At 33.4% G+C, this 17,952-nt stretch overlaps 1 protein-coding gene across 3 annotated transcripts in view; it reads right to left on the reverse strand.

Moving 5' to 3' along the window:
- The window catches only part of VPS13A (vacuolar protein sorting 13 homolog A (S. cerevisiae)), a 159,579-nt gene that overhangs the window by 132,550 nt on the left and 9,077 nt on the right, over positions 1-17,952 (reverse strand). For all 3 annotated transcript variants that reach the window (XM_004677556.2, XM_004677558.2, XM_004677559.2), the window contains exons 2-7: positions 11,172-11,215; positions 8,659-8,701; positions 5,022-5,117; positions 4,669-4,770; positions 899-1,008; positions 154-213 (exon numbers count right to left, since the gene is read on the reverse strand). In XM_004677556.2, coding sequence (XP_004677613.1) covers positions 154-213; positions 899-1,008; positions 4,669-4,770; positions 5,022-5,117; positions 8,659-8,701; positions 11,172-11,215 — 455 coding nt within the window. The remainder of the gene's footprint in view (positions 1-153; positions 214-898; positions 1,009-4,668; positions 4,771-5,021; positions 5,118-8,658; positions 8,702-11,171; positions 11,216-17,952) is intronic.

Genomic DNA, 17,952 nt, shown 5'->3' on the forward strand with positions numbered 1-17,952 from the left:
AACTCCCTTCAATTTCAATCCAGTCTATGCACTTTCTGTATCAATTCTACAGACACCTAGTTCGCGAAGCTGGCATACACAAATAGTAAATAGCAGTGTGATTAACTATGCTGCATAGTTAAATATAGTTAAACATCTTTTTCAACAAAGTACCTGAAGGCTAAGATTTTGAAGGGAAATACCAAATGACAATGGGTTATCCCGGTTTGTAATCTAAGGAGGAAAAAAAAAATTTTAAGTACTTGGACATAACTCATTATATAGAAAATTTCATTTTCCAGAGAGTATGCTATTTCCAACATTCAAAAGCATTCTACCACTTTCTGAAACCAATTTTACTCCTACATTATTTCTAATATGAATTAAAATGTTAAATATAAATCTGTATGTGTTGTACAGTACTACATAATACTCTATCTCCTTGTTTTCCAATTTTAAAAAGTTTATTAAAAAAGTAATAGACCCTCATAATAATATAAAGGTAATAATTATGTGTTTTAGAAAATGAATGATATACTTTAAGTCTAATAATTAGTTAAGTCAAGTTCCACTGATTCTTGGAACAGTGCTCTCTCCAGAGTTAATATAACTTAAATACTTAATACTTATTTTTAAAATAACTAATTACCAAATTTATAACGTCCACCAATCAAAAGTGATTATAAGAAAGGCATATTCCTATATTAATTAATTTTGAATATCTGAGGAAAGTGTAACCAAAACATTAAAAACTATAAATTTCAACTATAATTATAGAAAAGAAAAAGCACATGATATTAAGCTTTGTAGCCCTTCAAATCCCAATACCTCACAGGTTGGCTGCTAAAGAACAGATATCAACAAACAGCAGAGTGTGTGTGTGTGTGTGTATGTGTATATCACCTATTAAAATACTTACATCATCTTCATAACGAACATGGATGTTAGAAATTTTCACTTGAAGATTTTTTATAATTTGAGTAACTAATTTTTCTGTAAAAGTGTCCTGTTTCTCCTCCTGCTGTTTATCTACAATTACAAAATTCCTTTTTTTAAATTGAATAAAAAATACATTCTATAAATATTCACATATTAAGGTAAAATAATGTTACCATGTTAAAGAAAAAAAAATCTATACTTATATAAATAGAACATTTTCCTGCCTTACAAAACTGTTTTCCATACCAAAAAAAATTCAAGGCACATAGTTTTAAGAAATTATCAATGGTTTCTTATTCAATGAAATGATGGCAAACCATTTAGAATTTATTGCATTGTATCTTATGTTTGTTAAAAATACCTGAGCACACTAAGATAGGAAACAGTAAGGATTATTAGGTAAGAATTATAATGGGCCCAACTTCAAAAAGTCAGATACAGCAGCAAAAAGGAACCTTCCTTAAAATTAATTATATTGTCATAAATTATTTGTGTAGTATAAAATATGAATATGCCCGTTTCTAATGAATACAAAATAGGAAGATAAAAGATCCTTTTCCAGCTCCCCTTCCAAGCAAAGATCAAAGTTCATCATTTATTTCATTTTCTGAAAATGATATTCACTATTTTTGGTTTCACGATTTCTAGTGAAACAAAAAAACAAGAAGAAAAACTGGAGTTCCTAACTCCTTTTTCAATATGCCTTTGATATCCACTTTTTATTATTCCCTTTCCCCCAACATGAAAATGCTTTCAATAAAAGTATCTCCCCTTCACTATTTCTAGTCCTGTTCCATTAGTGCATACACAGCCATCTATTTTTCCTCTAATCATCTACTACTCATTAATTAAGTTTACCCAGAGGACCTCAGAAGAAGGAAAGTTGATATCATCATAGATAGATAAATTCAAGTTTGAGTGAACAAAGTAAATGTATTTGAGTATCAAAGGATTTTAGAGTAAGTAGCAGAATACAAGCTCTTTGAATATCTTTTGAATCTTAATTTTTGAATCTCACCAGTGTATTAAAAAAATTCTTTACAAATTTATCCAGCCAGTTAAATATCAAAGCTTTCTTTTCCTATCTACTTGCACTTTCTCCTCACTTCCTTATCCAGTTCAGATTCCAGAAAACATTTTACCAACTTATTAAACAGGTTTGTTCCCTTTTTCTCATTTTCTTGTTAGTAAAGCTCCAAACCCAAATAAAAACAAATGCCTACTTTTTATATAAGCATGAACTTTGCCTATGCTTCAATAGTAAGTACTGAGGTAGAAATATCACAATAGGAAACATTAAGATTACTGTAAATTAACCCACTCCAACCAACCAGCAACCTTACTACATTTTTCAGGTTATACTCATTGTTCATACTCTCAAGAAATTCAAAGTTCTTTGGGTTCGCCTCAAAGCTCCAACAAACCTTCCACTGCCCTCTTGAGGAGATGACCTTTCTGTTAACCAAGGAAGAAACAGAAGCTACCAGAAAGTTAACTGATTCTCTGCAATCATCACTTACTCAGAACAACTCAATCTCAAGTAGTCACACTAAAATACCCTGTGCCCATAGGAACATACCTTCAAATGTCCATCTACCTGTCCAAGCACTCTTTTTTGATGATCTTGTTCTATTTTCCTCTTCTATACAATCATTAAATATTGAATTTTCTTAGGGCTTAGTCTGAAAATTGTTTCTCCCTTCCTTCTATGATGCTATTTCAGGGAATATAATCAAAACCAAATAACCTGAACTATCATCTTAATGCTGACCACTCTCAAATGTATAATGGATGAAGTAGAAAGTAAGATAAAAACTTGGTACATTCAGTAAATTACAAATAGGTCAGTGTGATTGAAGCAAAAAAAAAGGAGGTAAGAAAGGGATAGGGCCAGTAATAATAAGGAAGAAGCCACAGAAATCAAATCATAAAACCTTTTATGTATCATGTTGAACAGTTTAAATCTGGTAGCAATAATCTACATAACAATGAATTGTCTGCATGGTTTACACACTTATATTTTAGACCTGAATATAAACATTAGAGACTTTCTCAAAGAAAGCCCATAAATGCAAAAATAAAGGAGAAAATGGATAAATTCCTAATGCCAAAAGAAAGATAAGAGTAGGAAAAAATAATATTCAAAAATTTACAACCTGGAAAGCAGATGGTATTAGCTCTGAATTAACAGAGTGGAAGGAAGAACTCAACTGCCCATAGATTAAGTTATCAATAAAATAGTCAAAAAAGAAAGAAACCATTACCTTACAAGTCCTCAAAAAACATAAGTGACAAAGAGGAAAGATGGTGGAGGGAGAGAATGGTAATATAAGGATTGACTTAAAATCTGTATAATGTACAGTTTAAATTTCCAGGTACTCTTACTGGCCACATAGCCAAGCAACTATCCTGCCCCTCCTTAGTGACAAGCAAGGATTCTAGAGAAAATATACCTGAGATGCTGCAAACTCTGAAGCTATGTACATAAAGATATCAGGAGATCCACCATACTCAAATCAGACAAATTAAGTTCAAGTTCGACACAATAAACAATCATACCCACATTCACCTGTTATTAAGTAAATAAAAAAGTTGTGCCAAGAGCTATATATATTGAGAATATACTATCTGGCTTTGTAAGACAGATAATACCAATTTAATAAAATAATATTGGTATATTGGGAAGATGGAAAAAAGGACTCAATCTTTACACTCTATAAAAATATACATAGATAGATTTATGTATGTATATCATGTGTAAAAGACAAATATTATGATTCTACTTATAAGGTGCTCAGAATAGTCAAGATCATAGAGACACAAAGCACAAATGTGGTTGGTAGGAAATGAGAGGAGGAATGGGCCAGTTACTGTTTAATGGGTATGGAGACTAGTAAGATAGTAAAAATTAAGTTGTATACATGACATAATAAAAAAATGTTTTCTAAGGGGACTGGAATATAAGGGTAAAGACTGATAGAAAAGAAAAAAAATCACAAGGGGTGTTGGCAAAAATTGTATTATAGCTCCTTCAATTCTTTTATCTGTCAACAGTTAAAAACATCAGTTTCTTTTCTATTTTTATTTTAAAAATAAAAATCAATGTATGAGAATAATGAAGTCAATATGTATGTATTTTTCTTTTAGGATGTTTACCTATTAAATGAAGGACAAAGAAAAACACATAAGTAGGGACACATAAGTAGGTTAGGAACATGATTTTCTGTTTGAAGGTTAAGAGCGTACAGTATAGCATATATGCAAATGTGGAAGATTCACTAAAGGAAGAACTCAAGAGTTTGAGCACAAAAAGTATCTGGTGATGATGACTACAAGCAAGACAAAAAGGACTAGAGCTTCCATTGCGTAAAATGAACCATTTTGCATAGATTTAGTCAGAATGAATGTCAGAGAGTAAATAGAGGAAAATATATATCAATGAATAACATCTCTAAAAGGCTTAAAATTTTGGAGGAATTAAAAAAGGCTAGAAAAGAAAATACACATAATACAATTAATTACTATTGTTAAATACTAATTCATAACTAGTTAAGTACTAAAGTAGTTTGTAAACTAGACATGTTAACTACATTAAGGTATATTTCTATAAATAGGGTAAGCCACATTAAAATCCCCCATGAAATAAAATTCACTCATATTTCTTAATTTTAGTCTCCCCTCCAAAAAATATTCAAATGATGTGTATTTAAATCTTTCCCACTTTTATTACTAATTTACAGTTCTCTTTACCTTGATTAGCTACTTTTCGTTTAGCTTCTTCTATTCTTTTTAGTTCCTGTTGCTTTGCTTCCAATAGCTGTTTTTCTTCTTTTAAAGCATCATATTTGATTACTACAGGAAGCATGAAAAACAATACTCTTAATTACTTCAAATATAAATTCACTCCAAAAACTCTTGAAATAATCTTTAATTCAAAGTCTCCAAAGTACAGCATAAAAATCAATTTCATTTACATTACTAAATAACAAATTTAATACAGAAATATCTCAAAATATTCTCCCAAGTATTTTGAACAAATTAGCAAAAACACAGATGCTTTTCATCTACTAAGAGTAACTTACAGTGTTTAAAATTTGACTTACCGGAAGAAGGCACTATAAGTAAATAAATGTCTTCCAATACAGCTTCAACTGGTTGAGTATAAAGGTTTTTCCATGGAATTTTAAGATTAAGATTACCTACATGGAAAAAATGATTAAAAAAGGATTCACATAACCTACACTTAATGTCAGTCTATCTTCATTGCAGCATTAGAAAACAAAGCAGGGCCCTCCCTGGTGGGGCAGCAGGTTAAAGCACAGCACTAAGAAGCTAAAGCCACTTCAGCATAAGTTCAATCCCTGCCCCGGAGGTGACCCACATGGTGTGGCAGACCTCTCCTGACCCATCTGCTGCTCCCCTCAGCAGTGTACTTGGTCAGTCAGCCTGTTCTGCTCCCCACTCTGTCTCTGGTGAATCCTCTCACTGCCCCTGCACCTCTGGCCTGTACCCCAGTTCTGTATACATCAATAAATAAATCTTTAAAAAAAAAAAAAAAGGGCCCTCCCTGGTGGCGCAGCGGGCTAAAGCACAGCACTGAGAAGCTGGAGCCACTTCCGCATGAGTTCGATTCCCGCCAGCCCCGGAGGTGACCACATGGCGTGGCAGACCTCTCCTCACCCACCCGCTGCTCCCCTCAGCAGTGTACTTGGTCAATCAGCCTGTTCTGCTCCCCACTGTCTCTGGTGAAGCCTCTCACCGCCCCTGAGCCTCTGGCCTGTACCCCAGTTCTGTATGCACAATAAATCTTTTAAAAAAAAAAAAAGTAGCCTCTGCCCTGATGAGTTCAATGACTTCTTTAAAAAGCTATCTTGCAACCAAAAAACAGTAAGCCATTTTGTGATTATTTGAATATTTCTTGTGCTGGTTTCACTGAATAATCTACTTAAGTGATACACTAAATACTTTTAATTTTCTATTTAAGATGGTATGTACCACAGCAGACCAAGACTGTTTTCCTATTAATCAACTGTCCCTGATATAAGTTTTAATTTGCCCAATTCTTACTATAAATCTCAGATGCTTCTTACATTTTTTTTTTTAAAGATTTATTTATTTGTGCATACAGAACTGGCGTACAGGCCAGAGGCTCAAGGGCGGCGAGAGGCTTCACCAGAGACAGAGTAGGGAACAGAACAGGCAGATCGACGAAGTACACTGCTGAGGGGAACAGCGGGCAGGCCAGGTGAGGTCTGCCACGCCATGTGGTCACCTCCGGGGCAGGCGGGAATCGAACTCATGCGGAAGCGGCTTTAGATTCTCAGTGCTGTGCTTTAACCCGCTGCGCCACCAGGGAGGGCCTGCTTCTTACATTTTAAAAGTAGATTATATGCTTTATAAAAGTATGTTTACTCCACACATAAAATATATATAGTAATATATAGATACATGAGTATTAGTCTAAAAGTATATGCATTAGACTTATTGAACTGCAAAACACTATGTAAATAGTTTATTGTGCTATTTATTCCAGTTTGGGTACAAAGATATTTTACATAATAAAGAAATTTTAAATATTTAAAGATATTTTGAGGTCTGAATCACTAGACTTTGAAATAGTTGCAATAATTAGTGAGAAGGAAAAGACTATCATTTCCACCATTATTGTATTAATTGTTTAATAATTTAGGAATGGGAAAAAAATTTACACAGATCTACTTCATTAAAGAACACCAAAATTCACATTAAATTTGATGTTAGTCCAAAGAAAAACAAATTACCTGACTTCCAAAAGAAGAAAAACTTTCTAGGTTTTTTTTTTTTAATCAGAAAAAAGAATGACCAATTCCAAATTCTGTACAGTCCACAATACAATCAAGTGGAAATGAGCTTATAGGAAGAAATAACATTCACAGAATTTGATTTGATTTATAAACATATCAAACATACTGCTTAACACACTAAAAATCTTTAAAAGGATAGAGAGCAATGGCAAAATAGCATTAAGTAATCAAAGAAATACACATAAAATTAAGATAGATTTTACTAGTAAATCTATCATTTAAAAATAACTTTTCCTGTTAATTATAAAGTACAAACATCTTGTTGAAAATTCAGAAAACTAAATGGAAGTAGTTTTAGAAAATCTTCCACACAGACAACTGTTTTTAAAAATTATATTTGATATAAGTATATACACACACACACATATAATTCTGTATTCTAAATAAGGAAAACTTTGAAAGAGCAATATAAACAATACTCAATAATAGCAAGGGAACAATATCCTCTTTTAAAATTGGTTGAGGACTATGCCATTCACTTGAAAATGTGTACTTCCTTCACTCAACAATTATTCCCTTATTATGTACAAAGTAAAGTATTGTGCTACATGGTGAGGTTACAGTAAAAATTAAATCCATGTCTTTGTAACAAATTACTATCTAGAAGACAAAAAATTAGTAATGCTAATATTAAAGAATGACAGGTGCTATGGTAAGGAGGCATGCAAACAACACCATAAAAGAGCCTCAAAATTATCTTGTGTTCTAGGTATTTAGTGCAGTGTACTTTCTATTATATTAACAATGAAAATTAGCTTACCATTTTAAAACACAGACAAGAAAAAAGACAGCAGATTCTAAATGAAATTAAGTCTACACTTCATATTTAACTTTTCTTGATGTCTGTTTATATTAAATTTATAACACTGAACTATAATGTTCACAATTACAAAATTCAATGACTATGTACTCATTATTACAACATAAGAAAGAAGCAAATGAGGGAAAAGATATGGATTATAAGCTATTTTCACTAAACGCTAACTAAAAAGTATAAAATCATACATATGTCACAGTCACAAGTACATAAAAGACATGTGAAGATATGTAAAAGAAAGTATTTTATGTGGAAAGTAATAGGTGACATTCTCCCCCCTCTTATTTCTGCTAAATGGTTTTAAATGGGGGGAGGGAGAGAAACAGAATTTGAGACAGCAATGTAAGATGATGAACATTTTCTTAAGCACATGGTCCCATACCAACCACAAGTACACAAAATAGTAAATATTCATTAAGTCATTTACAAAAGCTTCAGAATCTTATTCCTCAATGACAAAGAGTATGTTGCAGTAACATAAAAATCTCACTACACAAACTATTCAATATAACAGAGTCAATTCCAACTCCCAAATAACATTATCATCTTGTAAAAAGCTTAAGCCAATAAAATACAATATAACTTGAGGCACAAAACACAGATTTTGTATTAACATGTTAAAACATCTTATTCCTATCAGTTTCTGCTCAACCAATTCTTTCAAAATGTAAACTACAATATGTGGAAAAAAACAAAGAACAAGAAATGGCACAATTACTTTCTGAAGCCTAGAAAACTTTCAGAGCAAAAATTAGGGTTCTGATTGGTCCCTAATCACATTACCTGAATGATCCAAACCCTTGCCCTCATCATGTGCCAGTAAGAACACAATGCTAACTAGTCAGAAACTTAAATTATTGAGTCAGTTAAGCTTTCTATCACATATAACACTTCAGCTCTCCATTTAAAAAATTTTTAATACCTAGTATTGGAAAGGGAGATATGAACTACATGTAAGCTCTACTGAAATGAAAACAGATTATTTTTAATTACTGCTCAGAACATTAAAGAGATACCAGGTATACTGTTTTGGCTGCATACCTAAAAAAGAGGACATTCAAATAATAAACATAAGCTTACCTATATGACCAACTTTAATTTTAAATGGTACATCCAGTTGACTCTAAAGAAAATAGTAAAATATTAGTAGATATACAGACAGGTCAACAAGAACGATGACTATTTTTATCTTCCAAAAATTATTTAAAGTGAGTTAATTTACATCTTCTAACTTCAATACTTATTGAAACTTTTAAATGCTTAAGTGTAATACTATCCTCAAATACATAAAATTCAAAGACAATGATATTTTTGAAATAAGTAAAGGAAAAGTTTTACATAAATACTGAACACTTAAGTTACCCATGCCACAGTCATTACCAGTACTTTGATATTGTTTGGAGATATTAAAGGCAGGAACTTTAATTTTCAGGTTGTGCTTGTAGCACAATTAAAACTCCACTTTTGCAAAAAAAAAAAAAAATTCTCTAAGGACAATGTTGTTTATTGCTTAGCTCATATTCATAAACTTAACTCTACAATCCAGCTAGATTTGGATGGGATAAGGAAAAAAAAGAACACAAAGAGCTATAAATAGAGAGCATAATTAGGATATTTTGCGCAGATGAGGATGAAGGGGTGCTCTCATGAGCTACAGAAGGAAGCCTGGTGTGTAATAAAAACATGTCAAATTCATGAAATTTGTTCAAGGTCAGCAATGGTGATCTTCTTGCAAGTGTCTTGCCATTCCTGGACCTAAAGCTCTCCATGGCTTCCACAACAATCATGCTCTCCTTTACTTTGCCCAGAGATCACCACTCAGAATTCTCAGTACAGTTGAAAAACTGAGAATCATTTGTGCTGGGTACATCATTTGCCACTGACAAAATACCAGGAACTGCTTTATGATAAAATTCTCATCAAGTCACGTTTAGCTAGACTCGCCACCAGTACCTTCACTGCCTAGCATATAAATCCTTGAATAATATCATGAAAGCGATCTTTTATAATCACATCCTTTCTCCCTAGTGCGGAGAGCATGAAAGCTTTCTGCTATCATTGGAACTTTGTCTGCAAGCAGCTTGAAGGAGATGTAGCGCAAGGCTTGCCATGGACTAACATGGAAGAACAAAGTGGGATACCCCACAGCTACATGAAACAGGCATTCTGGCAATGGCACTGTCTGCAAAGCCACAAAACATATTAACTAGAAGTAATTCCCCCAATTCAACAGGGGAAAGGACAACCTCTTCAGTAAGTGATGTTTGGAACACTTAGAAAGGAACAAAGCTGGACCCTTATATAATACAACAAATATTAACTCAAAATAGACATTAGTCCTAAAATAGAATTAAAACTAAAAACCCATAAAAGAAAACATAAGGTAAAATCTTTATAAGATTAGATTTGTAAATAATTTTTCCTGGTTATCACACTAAAGGCACAGGAAATGAGAAAATAGATGAAATCAACTTCATCAAAGTGAAAAACTATTGTGCACAAAAGGATACTACTAACTCACAGGCAGAGAATGAATGAGGACATATAATGCAGTCAAAACAAAAAACCAACAACTTAAAACTTTAGCTAAAGTTTTCAACACACTTCTCTAAAGAACATACAAATGGTAGCAAAGTGTATGAAAATCTCCCTAGTCATTAGAGAAATAAGAAAAACCAAATATCCATTAGGGTGGTTATATCCAAAAACAAAATAACAAATGTCAGCAAGGATATGAAGAAATTGGGACATTTAAACATTGCTGAGAATAAAATAAACTAATTCAGTGGCTATGAAAAATGGTGTGGCAGTTTCTGACAAAGTTCAACATAAAATAACCATATAATCCAGACACTCTTAGGTCTTTATCCGAAGGAATTGAAAGCAAGAATGAAAAGGCACATGAATGCCAGTGTTTATAGCAGCATAATTCACAAAAGCCAAAAATCACATGTCCATTAATGAATGAATAAACAAAATGTTATTATATACATACATACAGTAGAAATTTATTCAACCATAAAAAGGAGTAATGTTCTAATATATGCTACATGGATGAACACAGAAGGAATAATGTAAAGTAAAATGAGTCAACACAAAATAACTAACAGCATCATTCCCAGGCAAATGCATAGGGACCGAAAAAATGTATTAGAGGTTAACATAGTCCACAGGGAGAATGACTGAAGAGTTCTTTCTTAATAGTTACAGGGTTCCCAATAGTGTCATAAAAAAGCTTTGGAAACAGATACTGGGTGATGGTTGCACAACAGTATTAATATAATTAATGTCATTGGATCCTATAAATTTTTTTTAAAAAAGTTAAATGGAAAGGGAAAGAAACTGTAAGATGACTGGGATGATAAATTAGCCATTAAACGTATAATAGAGGAAGAAAAATTAAATCTTTTTAAATGGAGAAAAATAACACTAACATTTTGTGCTTTTAAAGAAATTAAAACTCCACTTTGCAGAATTCACATTTTACAAAATTTATTTTCTAAAAGTTTGGCAAATAATTTTAAGTGTTGAAATTAATTAGAAAGGGGTCTATATAAATGAATGTACTAATACCAAAATATTTTTTAACATACCAGGGCATTTTCTTTAATTTCAAGATGCTTGAGGACCACATCACCTAAAAAATGATTTGAAAGACAGTTAAAATAATAATTTTATTTCAGTAATTTAAACATGCTTCATTCCTAAACATGTAAAGATAAAATTCATAAATAATGCATATAGCAGAAAGTTGAATCCATCTACAATCTTATTTACCATCCATTTCTTCAATGTAATGATTGTATGTTTGACCAAAATACTTATTACCAAGTCCTGACCTCTGAAGTTGCAGTTCAATGTTAATGTATATAAACAATGTTATGCCAGAACATGAATCTAACTAGGCACATGATATAAAATCAATATGCAAAACTAAATTGTACTTAAATATACTTGCAGTGAATTGGAAGTAAACTTTTTAAAATCTAGAACAGGTAGCTAAAAGTTGTGTAAATGCAAACATCTAAAACTGCAATGCAACAAAAAATAATAAAAACAGAAGGACTGCAGGACAATAGTAAAAGCAGTAATATATGTGCAAAGGGGCAAAAAATATTTGGAGTAATAAGGCTATTTCTAAAATTAATGATGACACCACCAAACCCACAAATTAAGGAAGCTCAACAAATATCAAGCAGAAAATATTTATACCTAGACATATCATAATCAAGCAGTACAAAAAATGAAAGGAAAAAAAATCTTATGATCACATAATCATCCAAAGGAAATGTAAACATGATATCAAAAAGATACCTTACTCCCCTGTTAATTAACACATTACTCATGACAGCTAAGATACGAAAACAACTTATCAACAGATAAAGATGGTGTAGGAAACATATATTAGGATACTATTAGCTTTAAGAAGGAAAGAAATCGTCCTGCCAATTACAAAAAACATGGACAGTCTCAGAGGCTCATTGTGTTTAATGAGATAAGCCAGGCACAGAAAGACAAATATTAAAGACATATTTGGACTACAAAAAAGCTAAACTCATAGAAACAGAGAATAGTGGTTACTAAGGGTAGATGATGGTGTTAGTAGATGATGTTTAATGTTAAACTACAAACCTACATGTAAGAAATAAGTGAGTTCTGGAGATCTAACACAAACAGAGTATGTAGGTCTACCACACTGTATATATACTTAAAAATTATTAAGAGACTAGATTTTAAATATTCTACCACTACTTCAAAACTACCACAAGACTAAATTTTAAACATTTCAACAAAACCAAATTATGTGACATCAAAGAGAAATTAGCGGAAACTAACATGATAATTATACTGTAGTAAATCATACTGTAGCACATAAATGTCAAATCAACATGTGGCACACTTTAAATTTACACAATGTGATGTATAAATTCAATTTTAAAAACTTGAAAAAAGCAGGGAGGAAAAAACACATGTCAACAGAGGTAAAAGAAATAACCGAATTAAAATGTCTTTCTTTTTTTGACATTTAGTATTTATTTTTAACTTCTACTCTTGACATACTAGAGTATGCTTTGCCTAGAAACAGTTTACAGGACTAGTAACTATAATGAATAAACAACTTTTTAATGAAGTACCATTAAATTATATCCTTGTTAACTTTTTAGATCACATAGGGTTTGGACCTCAAATATGGCCAGCAAAGTTCTCCTAACACAAGAACCCAGTCTTCTACCACAGTCTACTGTGCTTTCCTTAATACTTACCCCAACTGTTACCCCTCTCCTTTCTCCTCTCTTTATGGATACCTCAGATCTATGGCATCTATGGTCAGCTTTCTAACGGTAGGTTTTAAAAATTTGTCGAAGTCGGACCCTTTGTTTCTTTCCTATATTCCACATATATGTGAAACCATCTGGTATTTATCTTTTTCTGTCTGGCTTATTTAATACTTTCCAGCTCCATCCAGATTGCCACAAATGGCAAGAGTTTTTTGGTTTTTTTTTTTGATCTTTCAGTAGTATGTCACTGTGTGTACGTATGTGTGTATATATATATCTATATATATATACACACCAGGAGTTCTTGATCCACTCATGTTTTTAAGAACATTTAAGTTGTTTTTATATCTTGGCTATTATAAATAGTGCTGCAAAAAAAACATAGGAGTGTATGTTTACTTTTAAATTACTGTTTTTGTGTTCTTTTGGATAAATTTAAAATTTTGCTAGAGAAAATCAAAAGCAGACTCAAACAGGCAAAAAAGTCAACAGACTTAAAGCCAGATATAATTTGAAAATACAGAGCAAACAGAAAGAAGAAATATGAACAAAGCCTAAGTAAGGTTGGGAACAAATCAAGAAGATCAATACATGTGTTATAGGAGCTCAAGAGGAGGAGACATAAAAGGGCAGAAAGCTTGTAAGAAGAAATAATGACCAGAAATGTCCTAAATATGAGGAAAAACATAAACATAAAATACAAGAATTTTAAAAAACTACAAGTAGGATGAGCCCAGAAAAATCCAAGCAAGCAATATGATCAAATATTAAGATTATGAAAAGCAATAAGAAAATAAATTACTTCAAATGTACTCAGATTCTCCAATAAATTTATTGAATTTCTCAACAGAAACTTAACCAAAAAAACACTCCCTATACAAGAAATTGAATCATGATGAAATACAAAATCCTAACAGACCTATAATAAGATTATATAGGTATTCAAGAAATTCCCAAAAATTTAAAAGGCTGGTACCAGCTGGAACATTAATTCTGCACAAGTTCTCCTAAGAATTTAATGAGAAAGGTGTACTTCAAAACTCAACCTGTAAGGTCACATTTATCTGTTACCAAAAGCTAGAAAAAGACAACAAAACTATAGATCAGTATCCCTAATGAATACTGATACAAGAGTCCTCAACAAAACACTAGCAAAAAAATTCAACAGCACATTAAAAGAATTATTCGGGCCTTCCCTGCTGGCGCAAGGGTGTTAAAGCGCAGCACTGCAAGAGAGCAGCACGCCAGTCACTTCATTGCCAGTTCATCCCCAGGGCCAGTTGGATCCCCAGCTCCCCTGGTGACCACATGGCACAGCAGACCTTTCCTGACCCACCCACTGCTCCTTTCAGCAAGTGTACTTGTCAATCTGCCTGTTCTGCTCCCTACTCTGTTTCAGGTGAATCCTCTAACTGTTCCTGCACCTCTGGCCTGTACCCCAGTTCTGTATGCATAAATAAATAAATCTTTAAACAAAAATTATATATCACTGCTCAATACAATTTACATCTAGAATGCAAAGCTCTTCCAATATATGAAAATAAATCAGTGTACTACACAATAACAGAATGAAACAAATGCATGATTAACTTAATGGAGAAGTATTTAAAATTTTCAACATCCTTTCATAGTAAAAACACCCTACAAACTAGGATTAGTATAAAATTATCTCCACATAATACACTTAATAAAAATAATATACAAAAATCCTACAGTGAAAATCAGTCAATAGTAAAAGCAAGTATTTTCCTCCAAGATCAGGAAATGATAAAGATGTCCACTTTCAGCACTTTCATCCAACATCATACTGCAAATTCTAGCCAGAGCAATCAAAGAGAGAGAAGAAAAATCATTCATATGAGAAAAGACTAAGTAGAATCATTTTGTTCACAGACAACTTATCTTGTGATGAAAATCCTAACCATTAAAGAATGAATTCAGCAATGTTGCCAGATAAAAAACTAAAACATGAAAATCAATTGTGCTTCTCTACTAATAATTCAAAATGGAAATGAAGAAAAGATTTCCTTTAAAATGTCATTGAAATATTTAAGAGTAAATATAATCTAGGGTGTAAATGATTTGTATGCTGCAACTATAAAGAATTGTTGAAAGGAATTAATAACATATAAAAGTAGAGAACCCAGGTCCACAGACTGAAAGATGTAATATTAAGATGTCAATATTACCCAAAGCAACTAAAATTCATTTCAATCCACATTAAAACACCAACTTTTGGCCCTCCCTGGTGGCGCAGTGGGTTAAAGCACAGCACTGAGAATCTAAAGCCGCTTCCTCATGAGTTCGATTCCCGCCTGCCCCGGAGGTGACCACATGGCGTGGCAGACCTCTCCTGACCCGCCCGCTGCTCCCCTCAGCAGTGTATTTCGTTGATCTGCCTGTTCTGCACCCCACTCTGTCTCTGGTGAATTCTCTCACCCTCCACATCTCTGGCCTGTATCCCAGTTCTGTATGCACAAATAAAATAAAATCTTTAAAAAAAAAAAAAAAAAAAACAAAAAAACAAAACACCAACTTTTGCAGAAATAGAAAATCCATCCTTAATTCATAGAGAATGTCGAGACTTCCCATCTTATAAAAACAATTCTGAAGAAAGCTGAAAGTCACACATTTTCAAATTTCAAAGTTTACTACAGAAGTAGTTGAAACATTGTGGTACTGATATGCAGACACTTAGGGCAACAAAATACAGAGCCCAAAAATAAACCCTAACATCTACACTCAAATGATTTTCAACAAGACTGCCAAGTTCATTCATTGGAATACCACATTCACATGTAAAAAAAGTTGATCCTCCCATCAAACATAAAAATTAAGTCAGGGCCCTCCCTGGTGGCGCAGCGGGTTAAAGCACTGCACTAAGAAGCTTAAGCTACTTCCGCATGAGTTCGATCCCTGCCTGCCCCGGAGGTGACCACATGGCACGGCAGACCTCTCCTGGCCCACCTGCTGCTCCCCTCAGCAGTGTGCTTCGTAGATCTGCCTGTTCTGCTCCCCACTCTGTCTCTGGTGAATCCTCTCACCCTCCGCATCTCTGGCCTGTACCCCAGATCTGTATGAATAAATAAATAAATCTTTAAAAAAAAAATTAAGTCAAATGTAGTCAAGTTTTATTTGTCAAATCTGAAACCATAAAAAGTATTAGAAGAATGCATATGTGAAAATTTAGATAATAATGGATATGGTAATTATTTTGGATAATTAAGTCTTGACCAAAATGTTAAGCTGACACATCAATGGACACTATCAACAGTGAGAAGGCAACACAGGGAATAGGGAAAATATTTGCAAATCACTTATCTGAGAAGGAAGTCATAACCACAATAGATAAAGAACTCCTATTACTCAACAAAAACCAAACAACCCAAGTAAGAAGAACCAAAAGTCTTCAAAACACTAGAAAAGATGTTCAACTTTACATTAGAGAAATGCAAATCAAAACAATGAGATACTACCTCATACCCTTAGGATGGTACTATTCACAAAACAGAAAATATTATTTCTGAGGATGTGAGAAACTGATGAAATTTGTTGCCGTGAGAACCCTAATGCAATTGTTAAGATTCTAAAATGGTGCAGTTATTCAAAAAACTAAAAATATAATTACTATATGACCCACTTGTGGGTATGGACCCAAATATATTAAAGCAAGACTCAAATGTTTTTCACACTCATGCTTGCACCATTATACACAATGGTCAAAATTTTTAAGTAATTAACCTATTAATGTCTATTAACATAAGAGCAAAGAGAAGTGAGATAACTAAGGAAGGAAGTGAAGGAATACAAAAAAGGGGGAGGAAGGGAGGGAGTAAAAAGGGAGCTAGTCTCAAGAATGAATGAAATGTACACATAACCTGTAACATAGATGAAGCCTGAAGACATTATTCTAAGTGAAATAAGCCAAACACAAAGACAAGCACCACTTATATGAGGTACTAGAAAAGTCAGATTCAAAGAGAATGGTGGTTACCAAAGTGGTAAGGGGAGGAAAAATAATTTTGCTTAATGGGTACTGTGTTTGGGTTTTGATGGGCAGTGACTGCTGTGAAAACAATGTGATTATACTGAGAATCACTAAGCTGCACATTTAAAAATAATAAATTTTATGTTGTATGTAATTTACCACATTTTTTGATGAGGGAAAGGGAAAAAATACTTTATCAAACAAACAAAAACTGATGAAATATGTTGCCAGTAGACCTTCTCAGCAAGATATGTTAAAAGTTTTCAAAGAGGCCCTCCCTGGTGGCGCAGCGGGTTAAAGCACAGCACTAAGAAGCTAAAAGCCACTTCTGCGTGAGTTCAATCCCGCCTGCCCCGGAGGTGACCACATGGCACGGCAGACCTCTCCTGACCCGCCCGCTGTTCCCCTCAGCAGTGTACTTCGTAGATCTGCCAGTTCTGCTCCCCACTCTGTGTCTGGTGAAGCCTCTCACCCTCCACATCTCTGGCCTGTACCCTGTTCTGTATAAATAAATAAATCTTAAAAAAAAATAGTTTTCAAAGAGAAGAAAAATTTTATTGCTGAAAAACTCAGATCTATAAGAGCTTTAAAGAAGGAATATGTGAAGGCAAAATTAAGCCTTCCCCCAACCTTATTCTTTCAATGGATCACCATTTAAAATAATTATGGCGGGCCCTCCCTGGTGGCGCAGCGGGTTGGAGCACAGCACTGAGAATCTAGAGCCGCTTCCTCAGGAGTTCGATTCCTGCCTGTCCCGGAGGTGACCACATGGCGCGACAGACCTCTCCTGACCGGCACGCTGCTCCCCTCAGAAGTGTACTTCGTCGATCTGCCTGTTCTGTTCCCCACTCTGTCTCTGGTGAAGCCTCTCACCGCCCCTGAGCCTCTGGCCTGTACCCCAGTTCTGTATGCACAAATAAATAAATCTTAAAAAAATAATAATAATAATTATGGCGATGTTATAAGGGATGGATGGGAATATGCTATTATAACGTACCTCCACTATCTGTGAGAAAATATAGTTTTAGAGGGAACATAAATGTTAGTTTAAATGTATACTGTAATGCTAAGAATTAAAAAATATATAATCGATATGCTAGGAAAGGA

The sequence above is a fragment of the Condylura cristata genome, unplaced genomic scaffold, assembly GCF_000260355.1.
Source record: "Condylura cristata isolate star-nosed mole 26May11 unplaced genomic scaffold, ConCri1.0 scaffold00006, whole genome shotgun sequence".
Lineage (NCBI taxonomy): Eukaryota > Metazoa > Chordata > Mammalia > Eulipotyphla > Talpidae > Condylura > Condylura cristata.